Source organism: Carlito syrichta, unplaced genomic scaffold, assembly GCF_000164805.1.
Source record: "Carlito syrichta isolate Samal-C Ts95f unplaced genomic scaffold, Tarsius_syrichta-2.0.1 Scaffold302075, whole genome shotgun sequence".
Lineage (NCBI taxonomy): Eukaryota > Metazoa > Chordata > Mammalia > Primates > Tarsiidae > Carlito > Carlito syrichta.
In genome coordinates, this window is record NW_007246171.1 from 495104 (window position 1) to 517326 (window position 22223).

At 43.3% G+C, this 22223-nt stretch overlaps 1 protein-coding gene across 1 annotated transcript in view; it reads right to left on the reverse strand.

Annotated features, from left to right (window-relative positions):
* CLIP4 (CAP-Gly domain containing linker protein family member 4) overlaps nt 1-17296 on the reverse strand; it is a 60841-nt gene extending 43545 nt beyond the window's left edge. Inside the window, exons 1-4 of the mRNA XM_008055996.2 lie at nt 17145-17296; nt 2816-2955; nt 1998-2091; nt 814-975 (exon numbers count right to left, since the gene is read on the reverse strand). Of these exons, the coding sequence (XP_008054187.1) occupies nt 814-975; nt 1998-2091; nt 2816-2955; nt 17145-17277 (529 nt within the window). The 5' untranslated portion in view covers nt 17278-17296. The remainder of the gene's footprint in view (nt 1-813; nt 976-1997; nt 2092-2815; nt 2956-17144) is intronic.
* Nucleotides 17297-22223: the final 4927 nt, after the last annotated feature.

Sequence of the window (22223 nt, forward strand, 5' to 3'; positions counted from 1 at the left end):
TATTGTAGAGATGAGGTCTCACCAAGTTGCCCAGGCAGGTCTCGAACCCGCTGGCTCAGGCAATCCACTCACCTCAGCCTCCTAAAGTGTTGGGATTACAGAAAATAGACAGTTATGCAAATCAGAGGTCAGAAAATGAACGTTCTAGGAAATTCACCCATCGAATCACTGAAACATGTCTTCCACAATGGGGAGGATAATTGTGCACTCTCTTTAGAAGGTAACTGTTCATGTTCTCTCATGTTTTTCTCCAACAGACAAATAAACAATAAACTGATGCCCACGAAGGGAACCAGAAAGAAAGTCAAAACACCAGGATTGTGACTTAGGCATCCTGATCTCCCATTTTAGGATACCACCAGCAAGATAGAAGAAAAATAAAAATCTGAATTTTATCCTTAAATTGAATCACAAAATTCCAGAACTGGCTGCACCTGAAATCCATATCCAGTATCATCTCGGCACTGCCTCTAAGGCCTCACTGCTCTGTTTCTGGCCACCTAAGCTAGACAAAAGAATTGCGAACACACAGAATCGGTTACCAAGAAACCCCTGCTATACTGGAGAATTGACAGAGTTTTGAAAACCCAGAGAACACTTTTTAATTTCACATCTCTTTGTACTAAGCCTTCTGTAGAAGGACAGTAATCAGTATTCCAAAAAGAAATTCTGAACGCTCTCTGAAATAAAATGGGACAGAAAGGCATATGAAACAAGATGGATTAGAAGCAAACAATCTCCTTCAGTTGCAATTGTCACATTACCACCGGAGGGGTCCGTTCCTAGCATCTCATGGGAATCCACCATACTTGCCTTTTGGCTTTGACGTCTTCAGAATCACACGAATGAGCTCCGGGACATCAAAGTAGGCTGCGTAGTGCAGAGCGTTCATGTTGGTCCAGCGGCTGCGCAGGCCAGCATCCGCTCCCAGGTCAATGAGGCGCGTGGCAAACTTGACAGCTGTCTCTACGTCACCTAAAGAAGAGTTTCTAAGTTACTTTCTTCAGCTCAAATATTGTGCTCTGAGGGATGGCTGTCTACTCCCTCATTTAAAAAGTCAAAGCAGACAGCATGCTGAATGTGCATTTACACCTCAGAAATTTCACTTAAGAATCTGTTCTAAGAAAATCATCATCACATTCAGGGTGCAGGTGAGCCCTTTGTGTACAGATGTGCACACCTGCTCGTGTATTGCTCATGCACTTCTGAAACAACCTAAAAGCATAATAAGAATAAACTGGATCAATAAATTAAGACCTCCACGGGATGAGAGCCATAAAACAAAAACAAAGTGCTAGATGGGTGTGGCTCCACGTGTGTTCCGTGGACCAGGCCAGTCTCAAACTCATGTGCATGTGTTCTTTGTGACTTTTTTCTCCTATTTAATATTTCTCATCGTTACATCAATTAAAATGTAATTGTATGTCCTTTTAAAATTATTTGAACTTATATTTTATGTCTTTATTTCATTTGTTATTATAAACTCATTTTTATTTAATTTTACAAAAGCATTGGTCCATAAAGACTTCAGGGGGAGGAAAAACAGAGTCCTTCATCACCAATAGCTTGAGAAACATTGTATCAAACTAGGGAAACAGGAGCAACAATCCCAAGACAGTTGAGTAAGAGGCAGGGTTTATAAAATGGCAAAGTGCAGAAGACTAACCAGTTTGGGAAAATACGCCCCCATGTCACATGTCCAGGACAGGCGAAAGCCAGGTGTCTTAGAGGGCTGGGAACCTCGCTCCAAGCCTTCAGCAGGACCCCAGGGTGTTACCAGCTACAAGCTCAGGCATGAAGCCTGTCCTAGAAAGCTGACGGGGAGCCAGTAGGGGACAGAGTCGTCCCTGAGAAAAGGGAAGGTTTTGGAAGGGCCTCACAGAATCCTCACTGCGCCGGGCAACACTGCCAGCATGGGCCGGGTACCATCCCAGGGATTCGGGTTGGCATAGGCAGGGGTCAGACACACACAGACGCGGATGGTCAGCCACACGCACCAATGCCGTGAGCCCCGGATTTGCAGGTGTAGTGCAGGAGGGTCATGTCCGTTAGTCCGTCCCTGTCATTCACATTGCAGCCTCGCTTCAGGATCTGCAGAAGGCGGGAATGTAAGGACAGTGGAGCTGCTGAAGAGCCCGTTCCTTTAACAACCCCTCCCCAACCCTAACCCGCCCCCCCCCAGAACCAAGAGAGTCCATCCTCTCATCGAATTACTTCTCATTACCATGGGTAAACAGTCCTATCCTCTCTCCAGGGTAAGTGTTAAACCCGCACTCAACAACAGTAATGAAAATGAACTTGTGACAGACTAGAGGAAGTTCTTACAGAGTATTCCAAGGTAATCTGGCACCCCAAATCTGCTCCTCTCAAAAATGAGCAAACTTCTCTTTCTAATGGGTATGAAGGATATTCTTAAAAAGTGCAAGCACTCTCTTCCTGGAACAGGACAACTGGTAGAAACCCTCCCTCAAAAAATGAAACACAAGAAATAATTAGACTCAAGTCGGGATCTTTACCAAACCACCCAAAAGTGCACACGGGACAGGACGGTAATCAAATCCCTTCATAAAACGCATCAAAGTTTGCAAAACTAATTTGTACAAAGAAGAAAACACGAAAAACGCCTCTCCCTGCTTCCGCTAAGAGTCCATAACGCCACCAAAGTACAGAACCTGAGGGGATGATGGGGAAAGAAGATTGTCCTAAATCATGACAATACCCCTACCCCCCCAGCCCATCTTGCCACTCAGGTGGGAAAAAATTCCCGACTGTCAACCAGCCTGACAAAGCAAAACTTAACATGCAGACTTCCTACCTCATTTCCAACAATGTCGATGTTTTGCTGGACCTGAGGAACCCACTGTCTTAAAATGGCAAATAATTCTGAGACCGAAGTTTTGGGGTCAAAGAGGATCTCCTGGCATGAGGCATCATTGGGATCGAAGAAAGAAAACTCTGAAATGTTTAAGAAAACGGTGTCAATTAAATGTACTAAACATTTCAGATAAACATGTTGAAAATAAATAACAGTAAGACCAAGGTTCAAACGACACAGATATTTTAAATGCTGGAGAGAGTAGGTTTACCTTAAGTAGGGTTACCAAGTCAGGACCATCAAAAGTAGGCGGCTTGTCTATGCTGCTGTGGTGAGACGTCCATGTCTCACACCATATATATTTCAGATGGAACCAGATGGGAGCACAGAACTCAAACCCTGAACTTTCCAAGAACTGTTTCTAAGAATGAAAAATCTGCCCAATTTTTCAATAATTTTTCCTCTCTAAACATAGATGTCATGAATTGTGGATTCACATCTGTGATTAAAACATACATAAAAAAAAGAGATACACCAAAACACTAAGCATTAGGAAAACTAGTCATTTTAAATGTTCTTTATACCTCTCTGTATTTTCCTAATTTTCTATAATAAACAAATGTCATGTTCTGCCCACTGGAGAAACATCAGAAAATGCAATTCCAACCTGTAGGGAGGCAATACTTTGCAGCGTGAAAATGAAAGAAGCCTTGGACAAGGTGACTGGGTTATTTTAGAACCTGTGTTAGTAAAAACATGGAAGACTAAACAAAATCAAACACGTGCTCTGAACATCCCTTAAACTTCTCTCCCAAGAGTCAGAGAAAAGTTGGACATCGTCCAGTGAGTAGAGATCAGAAGATCAAGACTCATGAAGGAAATAAAACACTCAAGGGAAGAAAATCAGATCCTACCATCTTAGACCGCGAAGAAAGGCAGGAAATATGAGAAAGTAGACATGTCTAACAGGGTAAGAGTGAGAGAACGTGCATTGGCTTAGCACATCCTAAGCACCTTACAAATCTTCACAAACAGCTTCACTGTAGGTATTATTCTCACATTGCACCGGAGGAACCCAAAACTCAGACTACATGACACCAGCTCAAAGGCACACTGTAGGCGGCAACTCTGGGTAGAAACCAGGGGTGTCTCCCAAGTCTGCCTTCCCTCCCCTATCATTGCCTCTTGCTGAGATAGCTCACCACCGAGCTCGGGTTGTAACAGCATACAGAAGGAATGGGACTCAGGATTTTATTTTCTTCTTTGGATTTTTATATAGTATCTAAAATTATACTATTGCAAACTTAAAACCCCAAGCCCTCCCAACTGAACGGACCCTCCTGTGGTCAGGGGGACCCCAGAAAAACCTTAAAGCAGAGTTACTGGCCATGATGGAACAGGAGGCCAGACATGCCTCATTACACCCCTTCCTTTTTTAGGGTTTAGACACCCTGACCTGCATTAATGCTAAAATAGAGATAAGACTGATAGAACAGACTCTTTGTGGCAACATGATACCAAATTATAAACAGGACCTAACACCATGCCAGGCAAGGGTTGGATCACGCATCCTACACTTAAAGAATGAACCATGTCCTTATGGCCACAAGGTTCTTCTTTTTCTGTAGCAGCTAAACAAGCAGTGTCCCCAAATCATCAATATTAAAACAATTACAGCGCATCCAGCTCACAGACACTGACTAACTGACCCCTCTTCTACCAACATAACTACAGCTTTGACTGGATAAGGAAGAGATTTCAGTCTCCTGATGAAAGACCAACAACAATGGACTGGTTCTGGCTGGTTTACAGAGGCTGCACACTGAGTGCTTCCATGTCCCAAAAAGAACTTTGGACCTCATGGCCTAATTGTAATACATTTAAATGTTAAGTCTCCACCCCAAGGTGAACACAGGTCATATGTAGCATGCTTGTTCCATCTGAATGTGTCAGGACCACCTGCATGAACATTCATAGCTCTTCCTATCACCTGCAAAATATGTGTGTTCAGCAACCCCTTCAGCATAAAGCTCCTACCCAACCCCTTCTCCTTCAAGTGCGGCTTGTGGTCTTGGCTAAGCAGCTTCCCAGGCTACGGGATGGTCACCTGGCAGGTGGCAACCCTTTACAAGAAAGAAAGTCTCTTTTCCTTTTCTAAATTTCTAGGTTGTGTGTGTGTGTGTTTTTGTTTTGTTTTGTTTTGTTTTAAGTTAACACACTATGTGCATATAATTTCTTATTTTTAGGGTCAGGTTAACTAAAAGATGACAAGTGAGGTATAAAACCAAGGACACAGAAAAAAGTAGAGTTGCAGTCTATTAAAAGAGTCAGAAAAACTAAAACTAGGACAAGATGATATTTAAAAACTTGGACAACAACATGGTCCTGTGTAGCAAAAATCAAAATGGAAGCCAAGACAACCTTTGCATCTGAGCCAATATCCCACACCCAGCTCAATGAAACTCATGAAGACACATTTCCCAGGACGTGTACTACACTGTAAATGATGCTTGACCTTTAGATCTTTTTGAGCATGACTCAGCACATTGTAGCAACTTGGCGATGACCAACCTGCTCATCCTGACCAACAAGAATTAAGCTATATGAACTTCCTTTTCTATATTATATAAACTTTAATGTTGTCTTAGTGAGACAAGCTACTCAACACTTTTGGTTTTGAAGTCTCCCTGTTAGCCAACAGTTTGTTTCCGGCTCAATAAAATAAAACGTTTATATCAAGAAACGCTTTCTGGATTGTTTTTTTGATGTCGGGTGGCATGGGGTGTAGCTATTCCATGGGTCCTTGACTTTGCCAAGAAAATAATTTCAGAATGAGTCCAAAGATATTGTTTTAAGGTAGAGTTTATTAGAAAGAAAAGACATGTTCAAGAGAGAACGCAAGTGCCTTAGAGGAAAGAATGTAGACTTGCTATTAGCAGAAAGTTTATGTTTTGTTTTTGTTTTGTTTTTTGAGGTGGAGTCTCACTCTGTCGCCCACACTGGAGTGCAGTGGCTGCTCCTGGCCACCACAGCCTCGACCTGCAGGGCTCCGGTGATCCTTCCACCTCAGCCTTCCATGTAGCTGGAACTACAGGCACCCGCTACCACACCCAGCTAATTTTTTGACTTACTGTAGAGATGAGGTCTCACAGAAAGTTTTATATATATTGTCAAAAATGATGATTAAGTAACCTACTTTCTACTTAAGACTTGTAGGCAACATGGGTTACAACAAGCTATTGATCACAAGTTTCAGTTCTTATCATTTCACTTCTAAACTTACTCGTGCCACAAGGAACTTTGGAGATAATGGAAAAAGTTACTGCTTAATTAAGGTCTCTCTAAGAGCACCATGACTCAGTGTCCCTAGTAACTCTCTGTTGCCTTCATCTATGGTCTTTGTGATCGACTGTGCCAACCATTTCTCCTTCCAAGGTCAGGTCTGGTGTGCCTGGTCAGTGTAGGTATTGTTCAAGCGAGTTACATCCTGATGAGACAGTACCATCTGGTTTTTTAATGACCTAAGCTATGCCTGCCTGTAACAAACTCATCTAAATCTAAGCTATGCTAGCTGTCTTGCCTCATTTCAACAGTTTTTGGTGTCAAAAGTGGGATCCGCAGAAGTACCCTCATCCCCTCACCTCACCCCATAAACCCCAGGCCAGGGAATGACCAGGCACTGGAACCCACAGAGCCCACTGTGCTTCCTGCTTCTCCCCAACCATGGTGTTCTACAGCAAGTATCTTTTGGATCCAAGCTTTACTCCCTTTATGTCAAGTTATCCAATACTGTTGAGCAAATATTGTTGAGCAACCTTTGGTGATGCTTCTCAATAGGTCACCCTACAATGTTGAAAAACAGGGGGTAGAAACACATGATTCCCCATGTTCAGAACAGCTGTGGAGAAACAGGACCCCCTCATCACGAAGATGGGTTCCTCCTGGTCCAAACCAACTATGGATCAGGATCTTGTATCTTTCTGGAAAAACAGGTGAATTTTACACTGGATAATTTGGAATTGCAGTGACCAGCTGCAGTGACCAGCTGCAGTGACCACTTTAGGGAACCTTTAACTTAGATAAGATAGTTCACCTTAGGGGATGCCCTTGAAAAAAAGAGAACCCTAAACCTTTCAGAGACAATGAAATGTATTATCTGATTAGTATGCAGAAAATTCTAAAAACAAAATGACTCAGAAATGGCTTCTCTAAAAGATCCTTACAGCATGCAAATGAAAAATCTTTAATAAAACACTTTAGGCATTTGAGTAGGTAACCTTGGCTTGTTCCATATGCCAGAAGCAGTTTAGATCCATCTTCTTTCAAAAATTGGAAGTTTTATGTTCCTGTACTTGACATATCTAAGATTTTGAAATGAAAGTTATGAGATCTCTGTCTGTATGTCTATGTATATTCATGTTTGTTGAATAGACATAAGTAAAAACAAGTGCTTATATAAATTAAATAATCCTAAAACTCCCAGAAAAATAGGAATTAACACAAATGCTTTTCAAGTTCACATGACTTTAATAATCTTTGATAACAAAAATATTGTTGGCTTAGTGTTAAAAAATGGATACACCTTCAGAGTTGTCAACATCAAATATAACACAGACATGCAACTTCTATTCTACCGAGGTCTACTCGTCAAATAAGTTCGTGTTAAAAAACAAGTGAATCACAAATAAGCTCGTGCTATCTCTCTGTTACAAAATTTCCCAGCAAGAAAAATAAGATGATTAGCTTTAACGTCTCCTGAGATTTTCACGGGTAATCCAAGTATAATTGTTAAAAGTAAGTGAATTAGATTGATATTAATCTACATAAGATAAATACAGAAACATTCATTGCTGGACATAAGTTTATCTACTTTGGGACAAAGGAACTAAAGGTGTTTGGGGGCTGTTAGTAAACACGTCCTGTGCTACACTGAAAAACTTACTTTGGGAAAGCGTATGCTTCTAGAAATGATGACGTGTTCACAGAGGTGCAATCCACAGAATGCTCGCATGCCAATCAAGAAAAGGTGTGAGGCAGGAAGATGTACTTTTGTTGAGGAAGAGGAAAAATAAAGGGCAAAAGCTGAATGGCTACAGGAAGAGGGAAGGAGAGAAGCCAGAGAGAGAAACTGACTAAGACAGCATGCGTTCATGATCATTAACAGCAAAATGATGCAAAGTGGTATCTGAGCTCCTCAAACAACAACTTCTGGAGAAGTGGTCTGCTCTTGGTGGGAGACAGCTAAAGGTTTTTTTTTAACTAAACACCTGTGATCCTGCTTAACCAAGTGTTTCAATCTTTTGACATTTCTGACAAACTTCTGAAGAATCAAATTCTGGATGAGGCCTTTTTGACCTCAGGCAAACTTTAGAATTTCTCAAGAGACCCCCAAAATGCCTCAAAAGAATTTGTTTCCTCACCTTATACAAGAGAGATGGTAAAGTAATTAGGGTTATTTGCATGGAAAACATTATGAAACTAATTAGGTTTATTTGATAAATTAAACTGCATGGGAGGCATTGTCAAATAAAGGTGATGCTTAGCTTTATGCTATTCTCATATGAATATATATTATTAATATAAGTGTTACTGAAATTATATGAAATTCCTAGAAATTGACATGGCTTAGCATAATGCTATCAGTCATAAATCCAGTTATATCAAAATGTTGTCACGGAAATAACCACGTGTCCTTGTCAACTGCACTGTAATGAACCCTCATCAGAGTTTTAACTGTAGCCATCACAAGTCTTTTTTTTTTTTGTCATCTACAGACAGCTAATTCTTTTACCCTGATGTTCTCCCAAAAACTTTTGCAAACTGTTGTGATGCAAAATTGCAAGAAGATTTGTGGAAAAGACACTGGTGAGTACAGGTTTCTGACAAACTGAAGATCACGAACAGGGTGAGGATGTCCAGTACTCTAGCAGCAAACTGACAGCTCCATGAGGCTGCACAGTGAATTGAAGGAACCATGAGGGTGACTGTGCATTACACGTCTTTGGCTGAAATACTCCTGTGTCTCTCATGTTTCGCTTTTCTAGACTTGAGGAATCCGTTTTCCCTTTTCTCTTGAGATCTATAACTTACAGCAATTTGGTAAGGTATACTTTTATGAACAAAAATGAAATATATATTTTTTTCTTCCTCCCTGACCCCTCTACAATTCAGAAACTCTTATTGAGTCTTCTTTATTTTCATGGCAATATAAATATTTACATGGGCTCAGTAAGAATCTTTGTAACAGGATACAATTAGGCAAGTCCTTGGCTTGGCTTCTCAGCCTAGAAAGGCTTTTAAAAGGCAATCTGAGATGCCCAACTAGCAAAACAGTCTTAAGGGACTCAGGCTGACTTTACAGAGACAAAACCCCTTGGATATGGCCAAAGCTTTGGAATGTCATGCTGAGAACGTGCGTAGATTCACTATTCTTCCTGCACTTATGTATATAATGAGGCCAATTTAATAAGACTAAACTTATTTTGCAAACAAATTAGTCTTACTGTGATTATCTTTGGTAGAAACAGGGGTGACTATAGAGAGAAACATTGTGTTCAGCAGAAAATTAAAGTGCGCCCCTATCAGATTCTAGTTCTGTTCGTTGTCTTTAAAGTTGTTGTCTATTGGTTTTATTGTCCAAAACTGGGTCCTCCCATGTCTGGTTATGACTACCCAAACTAACATTCGTAACACTGCCCTCTCCCCAAGACCTACAAGCTGAAGCTAAACGATTCAATGTAAACATCAGAGTAATTGTCACAATGGCTCGTGTATGGAAAGTGTGTGTGCCTGTTTCTGCATGGGCCACTCAGAGCTCACCAAAACATCTGGTGACACCAACCAAGGCATTCCAACTGCAAACCTGAAAAGTCTAGCAGGCAGAAGCTGCCTCCTCACTCCACCACCTCAAAATCAAATCTAGAAAGACTCTGAAATGGAGTTCACGATCTGCCTCGACTTTTAACCTTTGTTTTTCTCTTGATTCCTTAGAAATGCCTCTAATTAAATACCTGATTACTCATACGCTATAGAAATCTGACAGGTGGAAGCTTACCTGCAACACCACCTCTAAAGTGAGACAGTCTCATGTTGGCCTTGTCCTAAGTGACCAAGGCATGTTCAATATTGTCAGGCACTAACACAACATGCAAAGATGTATCTCCAGCAAGTGTTCCATGATCTGCTTCCAAAAGAAGACAGCATGTCCCCTACATTAGAACCTGGAGATGAATTTTATTGGAAAAGACGACACCGGAAGATTGCACTTGAACCTCATTTGAAGAGACTTCAGGTACTGCAAAATCTCTACAATTATGGCATGAAACTATCCATCCTTTAGTCAGAGTTGGATGTGACAATCACATAGCCTTGGGCTGTCTACTAGCTGAACAAGGAGTAGGAGTTATTGCCAGTACATAATATTGTGCCTGTGTAAATAACTCAGGAAAATTAAAACACAATCGCAAATTACCTAGAAAATGCAGATTGACTTGGAAAAGTAAAACCTGAATCTGATCATCACCCATGTGGCCCTTTTATTAGTTAAATGTGGGCAGTGGGCAAGGTATTCGGTGGATACAAGTACAGTGCTCCTGATGGTAACTCACAGCCTCCCTCATGTGTTGTGTCTGCTGGTCTTAAATGCTTTTAAACAGCCACTGACTTAGCAAGTGATCTCCACAAGAATCAAGCAACAAAACTACATGAACAAGAATCAGGACAAACCTCCTGATACGCAGGTTGTGCACAGAAGAGGAAACATATGGTGACAGAAAGTGACACCCAACAGCTGGTCACATTCTAAGTCCAACTGAGAAAAATCAGGGGGGAAAAAGTGGGCATCCAACTTGGAGAAGCACTTTGCACAGTTTCTTGAACACAGACTTAGGGGTGTTTCTTCTAAACAGCAGTTAACGAGCTTTTCTTCTGGCCTAACTCATTCTTCGAGTCACTAAGTATTTAGTCACTGGGCATTTCTAGGGGAGAAATGCCTAAATCTATACATAAACTGACTCTTCTGCAGGTGCTCACAAAGAGACTTCTGCAAGAACACTTATTCTAACAACAATTATAAGAAGACAACTGGATGGAAGGCCGAGGTGGAAGGATCGCCGGAGCCCATCAGGTCGAGGCTGTGGTAGCCATGAGCGTGCCACTGCACTCCAGCCTGGCCAACAGAGTGAGACTGACTTTAAAAAAAAGGAAAGAAAGAAAGAAAAGAAAAAGAAAATATTTGGAAAACTGAAATGTCTCTCCATAAAGAAGTGTGGTATATCATAGAATGGACTCTATGATCATTTACAATTAAATAAATGAATTAGATTTCTAAGTCGCATACTGACAAGAATAGGTCTCAAAAACATACTGATGAGTAATTTAAGTTGCAAAATGATGTATACAATTTACATGAAATTGTAAACACACAAAATGCTGTGTATTGTTCACAGACCCTCACATACACAGTAAAAGTGTAACCCAGTCTGGAACATTCACACCAAGTAAGGAAAGAGGCTGCCTCCGGGCAGCAAGCAGAATGGGACTAGAAAGGAAAACGGAGAACATTTCAACTTCAAGGTTTCACTTCTTTTAACTAAAAAATGGGAGCTAAATAAGATTCGTTCTGATGGTGGAGATGAGGGGTATACTTCTGTGATCACTGCCATTTTCTACATCTTAATTATTTTCCTATTTTAGAAAGAGAAATGCAATTGGATAAAAGATCCCACACACAATAACCACACAAATAACTGCCAACGAATGTGTGAGGCTTATTTAAAGAAAACCAAAGGAGAGGAGGGAAAAACTTAAGTGGAAAGAGACACATCACATTTTGGGGTTAGGAAATAAAATACATAAAGAGGTTGCTTCTCCCAAAAACAACCTTTTGAATAATTTCAGTGCTAATCAAAACTTCACCAGGGTTTCCTTGTGGGAGGAAGTAGAGAAGAGTGTTCTCTTGTTCACCTGTGTTCATCTTAAACTGTCTATGCCAGAGCCTCGCATTCATGTAGACGGGACTCACCAGGGACCTTGTGACAGTGTGGACTGGTCAGTCGCCTTGGGTAGGGGCAGACATTCACTTCTAACAAGCCCACAGTGGGGCCAACGTGCCGCACTAAGACCACACTCTCAGCAGCAAAGATTGAGAAAGTCAAGAGAAGCAGGAATTTTGGGAAAAGAGCCACAGTGGGGGCAGGGGCCTAGCCCAACAAGTTCTAGAGCAAGAAACAATGTAGCAGTGCTTCAGTCATTAAGTACAGAGGCCATGGCAAAATGGCAGACGGCTCATTGAAGTAATAAGGGTCACGAGTTAGACCTTCTACATGCTTCACAGGTGCCAGGGACTCTGAACTCTATGCATACTAATTTAACTCTCATAACAACCATTGGCGGGAGGTACTATTATTATTCTCATTTTATTGAAGAAACAATAAGCAATCTGTTCAAGATTACACACCTGGTGAGCAGCTGAGTCGGGAGTAAAGCCAGAGGGACCGCAATCTTAACCTCCAAGCTATAATGCAACACATTAACATATCTAACCACATTTGAATTTTAAACTTCCATACAGGAAAAAAAAAAAGTTTGAATCAAAAGAAAGTGGAGTGTGGGGAGAAAAAGGGGACAATGTCTAGTTTAAGTCAAGATGGAGCAACAGGAACCAAATCTGCCCTTCTGTCTAGTACAACCAAAACACCAGAGGAAACACAAAAGGGTTTTCAAGACATCGGACATTAGCCAATGAAAGACAGCGATTGATCCCTGGGGGATGGGATCCAAACAAGATAGTCCAGCAGCTGTCCCAGGGCATGGCCTTGAGACAGTCTCCAGAATGACAGTTGAGAGTAGGGGACCAAGGAAAAGCCCAGCAGACTCCCTGAGTTGTGGAGACAGAGCTGAGAGTCCTGGGAAACTGAGGCAGCTGGAGGTCACAGGGCAGGAATACAGGAGGAGAGAAACACACTGGAAAAGAACCTCAGAGGCTGTAGAGGGTCTTCCTCAGGAATTCAGCATCTTGAGGAAACACCTGAGCTAAGGGAGAGAACCATCCAGAGGGATGATGGGATTTGTGCCTGTTCCCACCAGGAAGACTGGAGAAAGAATTCACGGGGCACTGACTAGGGTACTCAGTGGGGAGTAATCAGACCCAGACCAAGCACGGCTCCAGACACACCTACCAGATCAAAAGAGCGGGACCTCAGAGGCCAGACAATTTCCACATAACCTAACTGCATCCCAGAACAAAGCTCAAGAGCATTTACAGCAAACAAAAACATCCAGCACTCAACAAGGTAAAATGCACAGTGTGTGGCATCCAATTAATGATAACCAGGCACACAAAGAAAAAGGAAAACATGACGCATACCCAGGGGAATGATAAATCAAAACAGACTTGGAGTTGACAGATATTACAATTAACAGAAAAGAACATTAAAATAGTCATTATTAATTCATTCCAAAAGTTCAAAGATAGCTTAGAGACATGGACCTAGAAAAGACCAATCGAATGTTAGAGTTGAAAACTCCACTGAATGAAAATTGCACTGGGTGAGATCAGCAGTTAATTAATGAGACATGGCAGAATAAAAGATAAATGAACTTGAAGACAGCAATAGAAACTATCCAAAATGAAACAGAAAGATAGTTTTTAAAATTGGATAAAGCATCAGTGTTCTGTGGGACAACCTTAAGCAATCAAATACACATGTAACTGGAGTCTCTAAAAAGTGGGAGGAGTAGAAAAATATTTTAAATAATGCTTTCCCAAACTTGATTAAAATGGAAATCCACAGATCCAAGCAGCTCAATAGACCCCAGGCACAAGAATATAAAGAAAATGATACCTGGCTAGGTACACTGGCTCAAGCCTGTAATCCCAGCACTTCGGGAGACCAAGGCAAGAGGATTACCTGAGCCCACGGGTTCAAGACCAGCCTGGGCAACATGGTAAGGCCTCATCTTTATGATAAATCAAAAAAGTAGCCAGGCATGGTAGCGCATGCTTGTAGTTCTGTCTACTTGGAAGGCTGAGGCAGAAGGATCTCCTGAGCCCAGGAGGTCAATGCTGGGGTGGCCATGAGTATGCCACTGCACCCCAACCTGGGCAACGGAGTAAGACTCCAACTCAAAAAAAAAAAAAAAAGAAAGAAAAATAAAATTATACCCAAGAGCATTATAGTAAAGTTGATCAAAATAGAAAATATTAAAAGATTCAGGAAAAAAAAACACATCACATTACATACAGATTTTTTTAAATGGCAGCAGACTTCCCACCAAAAACAATGCAACTACAAGCACACTAGAGCAGCATCCTTAAAGCACTGGAAGAAAACATTGATCCACCCAGAATCCTGTGCCCAGCAAACACACCATTCAAGAAGAGGGTAGAATAAAGATGTTTGCAGATATGAAATAGCTGGACAATTTCATTGCTGGCAGATCTGCACTATGAGAAACATTGAGTCTCCAGAAGAAGGAAAATGATAATCATATGAAAATCTAGATCAATACAAAGGAGTAAAGAGCACCAAAGACAGTCACTTCATGGGAAGACAAGACATTTCAGTCACTACTTACATGTCTTGAGCCTGGTCAACATTAAAAATTAGCTGGGTCTGGTGACATGCACTCAGCTACTTGGGATGCTAAGATGGGAGAACCACTTGAGCCCAGGGTTTGAGGCTGCTGTGAGCTCTGCACCACTGCATTCCAGCCTGGATGATAGAGTGAGAAGACTATGTCTTTTAAAAATAACCTTTAACTGATAATTCACTTTTTTTTTTTTTTTAGTTGGAGTCTCCCTCTGTTGCCCAGGCTGTACTATAGTGGTATGCTCACAGTCACCACAACCTCGACCTGCTGGGCTCAGGTGATCCTTCCACCTCAGCCTTCCAAGTAGCTGGAACTACAGGCATGCATCACCATGCCTGGTTAATTTTTTTTTTAATTTATTTATTGTAGAGATGAGGTCTTGCCAAGTCGCCCAGGCTGGTCTCGAACCCATGGGCTCAGGTAATCCTCTCACCTCAGTCTCCCAAAGTGCTGGGATTATAGACATAGGTCACTGAGCCCAGCCCTAATTCACTTCTTAAGTAAAAATAATAATAAAGTAATGTGGTGTTTATAATACATGCCAAGTGTGCTCATGTGAATGGATTCCAAAGGCATTTCAAAGCAAGATTCCAACAATCTTTGTTGGATCTCATCTTACAGGGCAACCACCTTGAGGGTCCATGTTGAATCGCATGGCTCTGGCTTGTGTGGACTGGTTTGCTTTTGCCTGCTGGCTTTAATCTCATTGGTCCATGTCACATACACATGCCTTCCTGAGGCCCACATGACCTGTGTATGTGGCCAGCTCCTCCCACTCCTCCCCCAGGCACATTCCTTCTCATTTTCTGCTAATGTCCATTGATTCTCAGGACACACCAAGGTTTCCCCCAGTGCTGTGCCTTTAGCTTTCTGTGTTTCTTCCTGTGGCTCTTCTCCTGGGCTCTTCCAACAAGCAGCATCTTCCAATGCTCCAGAGGACCCCGACCCAAAGTAGCCACGTAGCCTGGGACCCTCCACCACAGTCCCCTGTCTCTTTTCTTCACAGAACTAACTAGAATCTACGCCTGCTGTGTCTATGCATCTGTCTATTGTCTTCCCTGCTAGGAGATCTGTCCCAGTCACTGTGGCATCTCCAGCACCCAGGACAGTGCCCAGCACCAAGGGGCCTCAATAAACGCTTGCTCAGCACACTCAACTGTGCATGCCACCCCTCAAGGGGCATGCACTACAGCACACCAAGGACACAGCTGGGACGGAAAGGGTCCAAAGGTCCCGGCAGTGAAAACCTGGCGAAGGGACCAGAAATGTGCAGCCCACGAAGCACAGAGTGAGTAGAATGTTCCAATTACCTTCAGATATTTAAGGCTACCCCATAAAGAAGTATGGTTCCATACATCAGACCAGGATCAGCTGGTCAACGTTTCAGGGAGACAAGTTTTGAGTCCATATATACAAAAACAACCTGATTACAACTTGTTAACAATAAGATTGACCATTCACTGGTTCCCCACTACTGAAGACATACAAGAGGTTAAGTGGTTATTGTGTCAGAGACCCTGAAAAGAAAATATCTATACTGGGGGTGAGTGGGGAAAGTTGAACTATAGGTTCACTCAGATTCCAAAAATCTGTCCTTCTAAGATGACAGACGATGCTTAATTTCACTTATACAAAGGGATGAGTACCCATGATCACCTTTCACTCAATGCAGTCATTCAACAAATATTGAGCAACTAATATCACAAATGACTACATTCACCTTTATGAGAGAAATACAAATAAAATGTACTTGCTACCCATCTCAAAGAGCAGAGTCTAGGAAAGGAGATAAGACCATTGTAACTTGGGACAGAATGAGACAAGTGTCACGAGGAAGGCACAGTGCACTTTAGTTCAAGGTTCCCCCTGCATAACTGGTCTTGTTGTACCTGAAAATTTACCCAGTCCATTTATATAAAAACTGCAAATAACTCCCAGGATCAAGGACAGCGTTATGTATGCGTTTGATGATTGCCCTGGGTAAGCTGCTAGAGAATCTGAATACGAAATAAATGGATACCTGGAGGTAAGGAACTGCTGCACTCGAATTAATATGACTCAAAAGACAAATCGCTTTATATCTTTATAACTACTAATATTTAAAAACTGTGCCATCTTTACCTCCAAAGGTAATTGGAAATAGTGACCCAATATTTTACTTGAAAAACTCTAAACTGGAAATATAATAATGCTATCAAATATATCTCCTGGTCTTCTTTTACTCATTGGATAAAATATGATCCTGGGTAAGTCTAAACAGAGGAAAAGTGGAATGCTTCTAAATTAACATTTTCCAGAGAAGTTTTAAATGAACCGATTTTACCATTAGCCCAATCTTGCTCCACTCTCTCGAGGGGAGGGCAGCTCACTCTCTCTGCCTAAATACTTGGCCTTTTTTTTTTTTTTAGCAATTCAGTATATTTAACCAAAATAAATACATCAATAGCAGAAGAATGCTAGATGTCTAAGCACCATTGCATTCTAAAAATAAAATCCTCTAACACCATCATGGAGCTTAAAATGAACATTTTAACATAATATAAATGCTGACAGCAGAAATAAAGCATTTAGCTTAAGAGGCAGAAAAAGCAATAAGCAATTGTATTTTTAAAAAAGGAAAACTTTAGCAATTTTATAAAACCATAAGAATAGTTTTGGGAAAAATTCTGAGTGCAAAAAGATCCCAATACACGTCAAGCCACTGGGTCCCAGTGAATAAGTGCACTGGGTAACATACCACAGTCCAAAGGCATTGGTGCTGCAGAGATGGAAAAGGTCACGGGCGTGTCAGAGCCAGAAAATAAAAACGGGTATCTTCCGAACAGACGGTTGCCTTCTAATGGGAACTCCGGAAGTTCCTCTATGGTCATCTTCTAGAAAGCCACCTGCAAGAAGAAAGAATGAACATGTTTCTACTTCATGTCTGTGCCTTCAATCACAAATAGTCTGGAAGTTCTTCCAATGTCTAATCCACTGACATCTTCAACTTCGACCTGCAAGAACCTCTTTCATGAAAGGAAAACAATACCTCCCAGCAAACTGTCATTAAAAGCACATGTGGCCGCTTCTACAGTCGGCTGCATGGGCAACCCTTCTAGACAAAGCCCAGGAGGAATAAGCTCTGGCAGGGGAAGACACTTCCGAATGCTGAGCTGATCTAAGTGGTGGCACCTGCCTGCAAAACAGACCAGGGCATGTCACCCTAGAGGATTCTCCAGTTCCTCATGACTCTGACCCTGGGTCCCTCACCCATCACCCCACAGCTCACACCATGTGCTCAGCACACGAACACGCTTAAAGTGCTTCCATCATGTGCTGACGTCCCAGTAAACTTGAGCAAAAATTAATCATTCACTCTTAGAAATCAAAGCGCTCACTGAGATTGCTCCACTGAGCAAGGTTCAAGGTCTGTTCATTCTGTCTCCATAGGAGATGGAAGACTGTGCCTTTTTAGAACCTGTGGCACATGTGACCTCCTCTTCCAAGGAAACATGAGTGCTTAGAGCAAAGCTGCTCTCAGTTAGACTGTGAGGCACCCTGGTCTACATCTCAGAAATGCCGGAGAAAGCAGATACGCGGAGAAACCCTGAACTTTACAAAGTGCCTCCTTCACATCAGATCTTCAAAACCTGAAATAGTCATGAATCCCTCTGTTTGTAAATATAAGCTGAAAATATTATTAAACCAGGTAAAAATGATTTTAGGTTACTTCAGTAGAGAGAAGTGAAGACTAGGTCACCAACAGCTTAACCTAGCACTAGGTTAATGTCCTTTTTGTTCCCCAACAAGCACTCCACTATCCTCAGTTACCAACCCACATCCAAGTCTCCTGCACCACTGCCACCCAGTCCAAGAAAAGTCACTTCTCTGAGCTAACTGGTTTCTTTCCAACTTGTTTCACATGTTTATACAGACATGCATATTATATATTAAATAATCTAATCCAGTTGTTACTATTTTAAAGGTATTCAAATTTTCTTGGATGCCAAAAGCACTTGCCATCGAATATTTGGAATCACTTTGACATCAGTCTTGCCACATAAATAGGAAAGTGACAAGGTCAAGGAAGGGGTGTCCTATAGCACTATGGCCCTCAAACACAACCAACTCCAGATGTAGGGCACCCCACCAAGGCGCCGCCTTCCACACCCCAGGTCATCCCAACTCAGGACTTCCCCCAACTTCCTGGCTGGGATCTGTCTGCTTGACAGTAACGTTGGGCAAATATTCTACACAGAGCAGGTAGCGACCTTGAAAGACAAAGAACAAGTATAATGAAGGATCCTCTACGTACAAGGCACTATTCTAGACATGTCAGAGAATATGAAAATGAGCGGCAGGTGGTCCACACTTGTACAGGAGCCTACAACCTACAGGGTGAACAAAACATCACTCCTAACTCTGAACGATGAGACAAAATGGACACGTCCCATCACCCAAGTTCTGGGACCATCTGCATCAGGAGCTTCTAAGAACCAGAAATGGCGCAGTGAAGAAGGTATCACCTGAGATGAGTCTTGAAAGGCAGGCGGGCAGAAATTGGGGTAGAAATTTAGGGGGGGGGCAGGTGAAAGGAACAGTAAACTGGAACTTGGGACACGGCCAGGAAAACAGTGAGAGGTAAGGCTGCCATGGTTTTCAGGGTTATCCTAAGGAGAACTTAACTATCTGACCAAAGACCAAACCACTTAAGTCCGGGAGCTCTGGGAAACCACTGATTTCTTTTTTAAGAGAGTGGTATGGCTGAAGCTGTTTTAGGAAGATTAATCCGACCATAATCACACTGTGAGACACAGATATATTCTTATATTCTCAACTCTTCAGCAAAGTGATCAGGGTTACCTTTCTGGTTGGTGAAGAGGAGCCACTGATTGATCTCCCTTTCATAGGATGGGGCTTCCCTTTCAGAAGCATGTTTTTAAAGTGACCCCAGAGCACCTCTCATTTCCTTGTAGACTGTCAAGACCCTTAGAGATGAGGACCTTATTTCACACAACGGTCGCTTCCCACAGGAGCTAGAATGGGGCCTTGCGACACTTAATATTCAGGCCTGGACTGGAGGTGGAAAGATCATTCATACACGAGACGTAGCAACATCATTACTTCACACGTTTGACACTTCGGGTCCAGGGATGCTACGCTCTCACCTGACCAGGTTGGTGAACGTTCTCTGTATTCTGTGTCTTCATGGCTTTTTTTTTTTTACTAGTCCCATTTCCTTTCCCTCACGAAAAACCCAGCATCTATCTTTTGTCCCTGCAAAGAACGCTAACTACACTTCTACAAACTCCCATACGGTCTCAGCGTACTTCCCGAAAAGCGATGTCTGCATCTGAAGACCCTGACACCTGACTCTTGGTCAAATGTCAAGGTCCATGGGACCAGATGAAGCACATGCTTTCACTTCAAATCCTACTTGGCTGACAGGTGACACAGATCAAAAGTCAGCCCCAACCCACCGTGCACAGAATGAAAGGCCCAGATACTCACCACCGCTAAACCACACTTCCCCAGCTTTGATTGCTGTAGGAATGCCAGCCAGCCAATCACCCCAAGTCAGCTCTGGGCAAAAGCATCTTGGCACACCACACTGGTATCTCATGATTTCTCAAGGATCCCTGGTCCAGGCCTCACACAGAGCAGGCACGTCCACAACCTGTCCAGACTCTCAGGGCTGCCAGGACCCCCAAGCAAGAGCATCACTGAGGCCAAGAGACACCTCGAGACATAACTGTGCTACAGCCCAAGGAGCAGCATCCATGAGTTGTCAGCGGGAGACCCTCGATATGTCCACAGTTGCTGGACTTGTGAGGCCTCTCACCCAACTGCCTCCAGAACTCCGTCCTGGAGGACTCCAAACAAAGTAACCTAGTCGCATGAACACTCAGAGCACACCTCTGATGAGCCCTGTCTGCTTCCTCCATGACGTCTGCCCCATCACCCACAGGTCTCTGGAGTGCAGGACGCTCAGTCAGGCCTAGGCCCTAGAGAGAATCTCAAGGCGCAAGGCCTCCCCTCAGGAAGTTCACGTACGCATTCAACAAATATCTGTTGGGCATTTCTCTGAGGCCTGTGCTGTGCATCGCAAAGGCAAAGAGGGCAGACATGCCTCTCCCCGTGTGGATGATGGCCTCCTGCCATGTTTGCTAAAGTCACAGTGACCACACAATGGCAGCGGGGGCTGTGGGGACGGGTGCTGGCCCGTGATGGCACAGACCCACATGGGTCCATGGAGGTTTTCTGGACCAAAAGTATGAAGTTTGAGATGTCGGCCGGGTGGCTGTGAGCCACGTGTGACTAAACTAAGTTAAAGGGTCAGTTCTTCCCTGCTCTCTCCTGCTCACGCTCAAGAGCCGTGTGGCTAGTACCACCACCCAGCACGTGCCTAGTCACAGCACTGAGGGACCACAGAACAGTTGCCCTCCAGAGAAGAAAACCAAGTAAAGACACCTAGAACAGCAAGAAATCAGGCACAGGCCAACACACAGAAGCAAGCCCATGACAACGTAATGACGAATAATCGACAAGGGAGCAGGAAGCCTGGAGGTGGCCCGATGTCTGCAGATGTGAACAAGGGGAAGAGTGAGGTGGATTTTATAACCTAAAGGTCACTGGTGTGACACGTTTCACAATTGGAGTCATTATAAGCAATAAAAGATGACGTGGGTGAGGGGGAACCCCAGAAAAGATGGACTCATCTTTTGGAGGGCAGGCCCCTTGAAGTCCAGGTTTCCCTGCTAGGTGAGTGTTTGAAGGACCCACTGGCATCAGGCGACCAGCTAGCGCTGCTGAGAGGCTGTGTTCGGCTTCAGCGAATTTTTGTTTTGGAGAGTCTTTAAACACACTTGCCTATTTCAAGAAGGGTGATTTACACACACACCTGCCCACACCACGTTGAGTATTCAGCAGTTTTTGACCAAAAACCACACGACCCCATGCCCCACCCTCCCTATTCACCCAATCTCACCCCAAGTGACTTTTTTTTTTTTGTTTCCCCAGATGAGAAAAGTTCTCAGAGGGAAACATTCTGCCAATGTGGAAGAGGTGAAACAAACAATGGCAGAAGCACTAAAAGGCATCAATTGATGAGTTCAAAAACTGTTTTAAGCAGTGGAAAAAGCATCTTGATAGGTGTATTGCATCAAGGGGAGAGAACTTGGAAGGTGACTGACGTTTAAAGGTGTAAGAATATAAAGTACAACGTTTTTAAAAAAGATTCCGGGTTGTGGGGGTCCCTCCTGGTAAATATCACTTTTTAAGAGGCCTTGCTGGTAGACGGTATCTGCAAACCTGGGGTGTCCGACATGAACCCCACCGGTGAGGATTCCCTTGTGCAAAGTCAGAGAACAGAGGCAGAGCACAGGGCGCCAAGCGCGCACCCTGCAGCCGCCAGTGTCAAACGAGAGCAAAAGAAGGCATCAACGTATTTACTTCGCAAAAGGTTAGCGGGATGGACCCCAACAGAAACAGCAGAGCACGGACTCCTGCACCGACCTCCACGTCCCCTGTAAGCCCCGCCCACCTGAGCTAGGGCGACTGGCTGCCACCTGTGGGAACGCGCACCCCTGACAGATGCCAAAGTGAGGAAGCACCAGGGGCCACGGGGCTTCCAGGAGGAGGCATCCCTGCGCTGTGTGCGGCTCCGCTTTCGGTTGTGACTTTGCTTCAGCGTGACCCACAGTCCAGCTGAGAGCGCACGGCAAGTGGTTTCCCGTGGGAACATCGGCCCCGACCAAGCGGCCACTGCCTGGGACGGGTTGAGGCCTGGCCGCGGGCCCTGATGACTGGGCACCGCCGTCTCTCCCCGGGCCCCGGC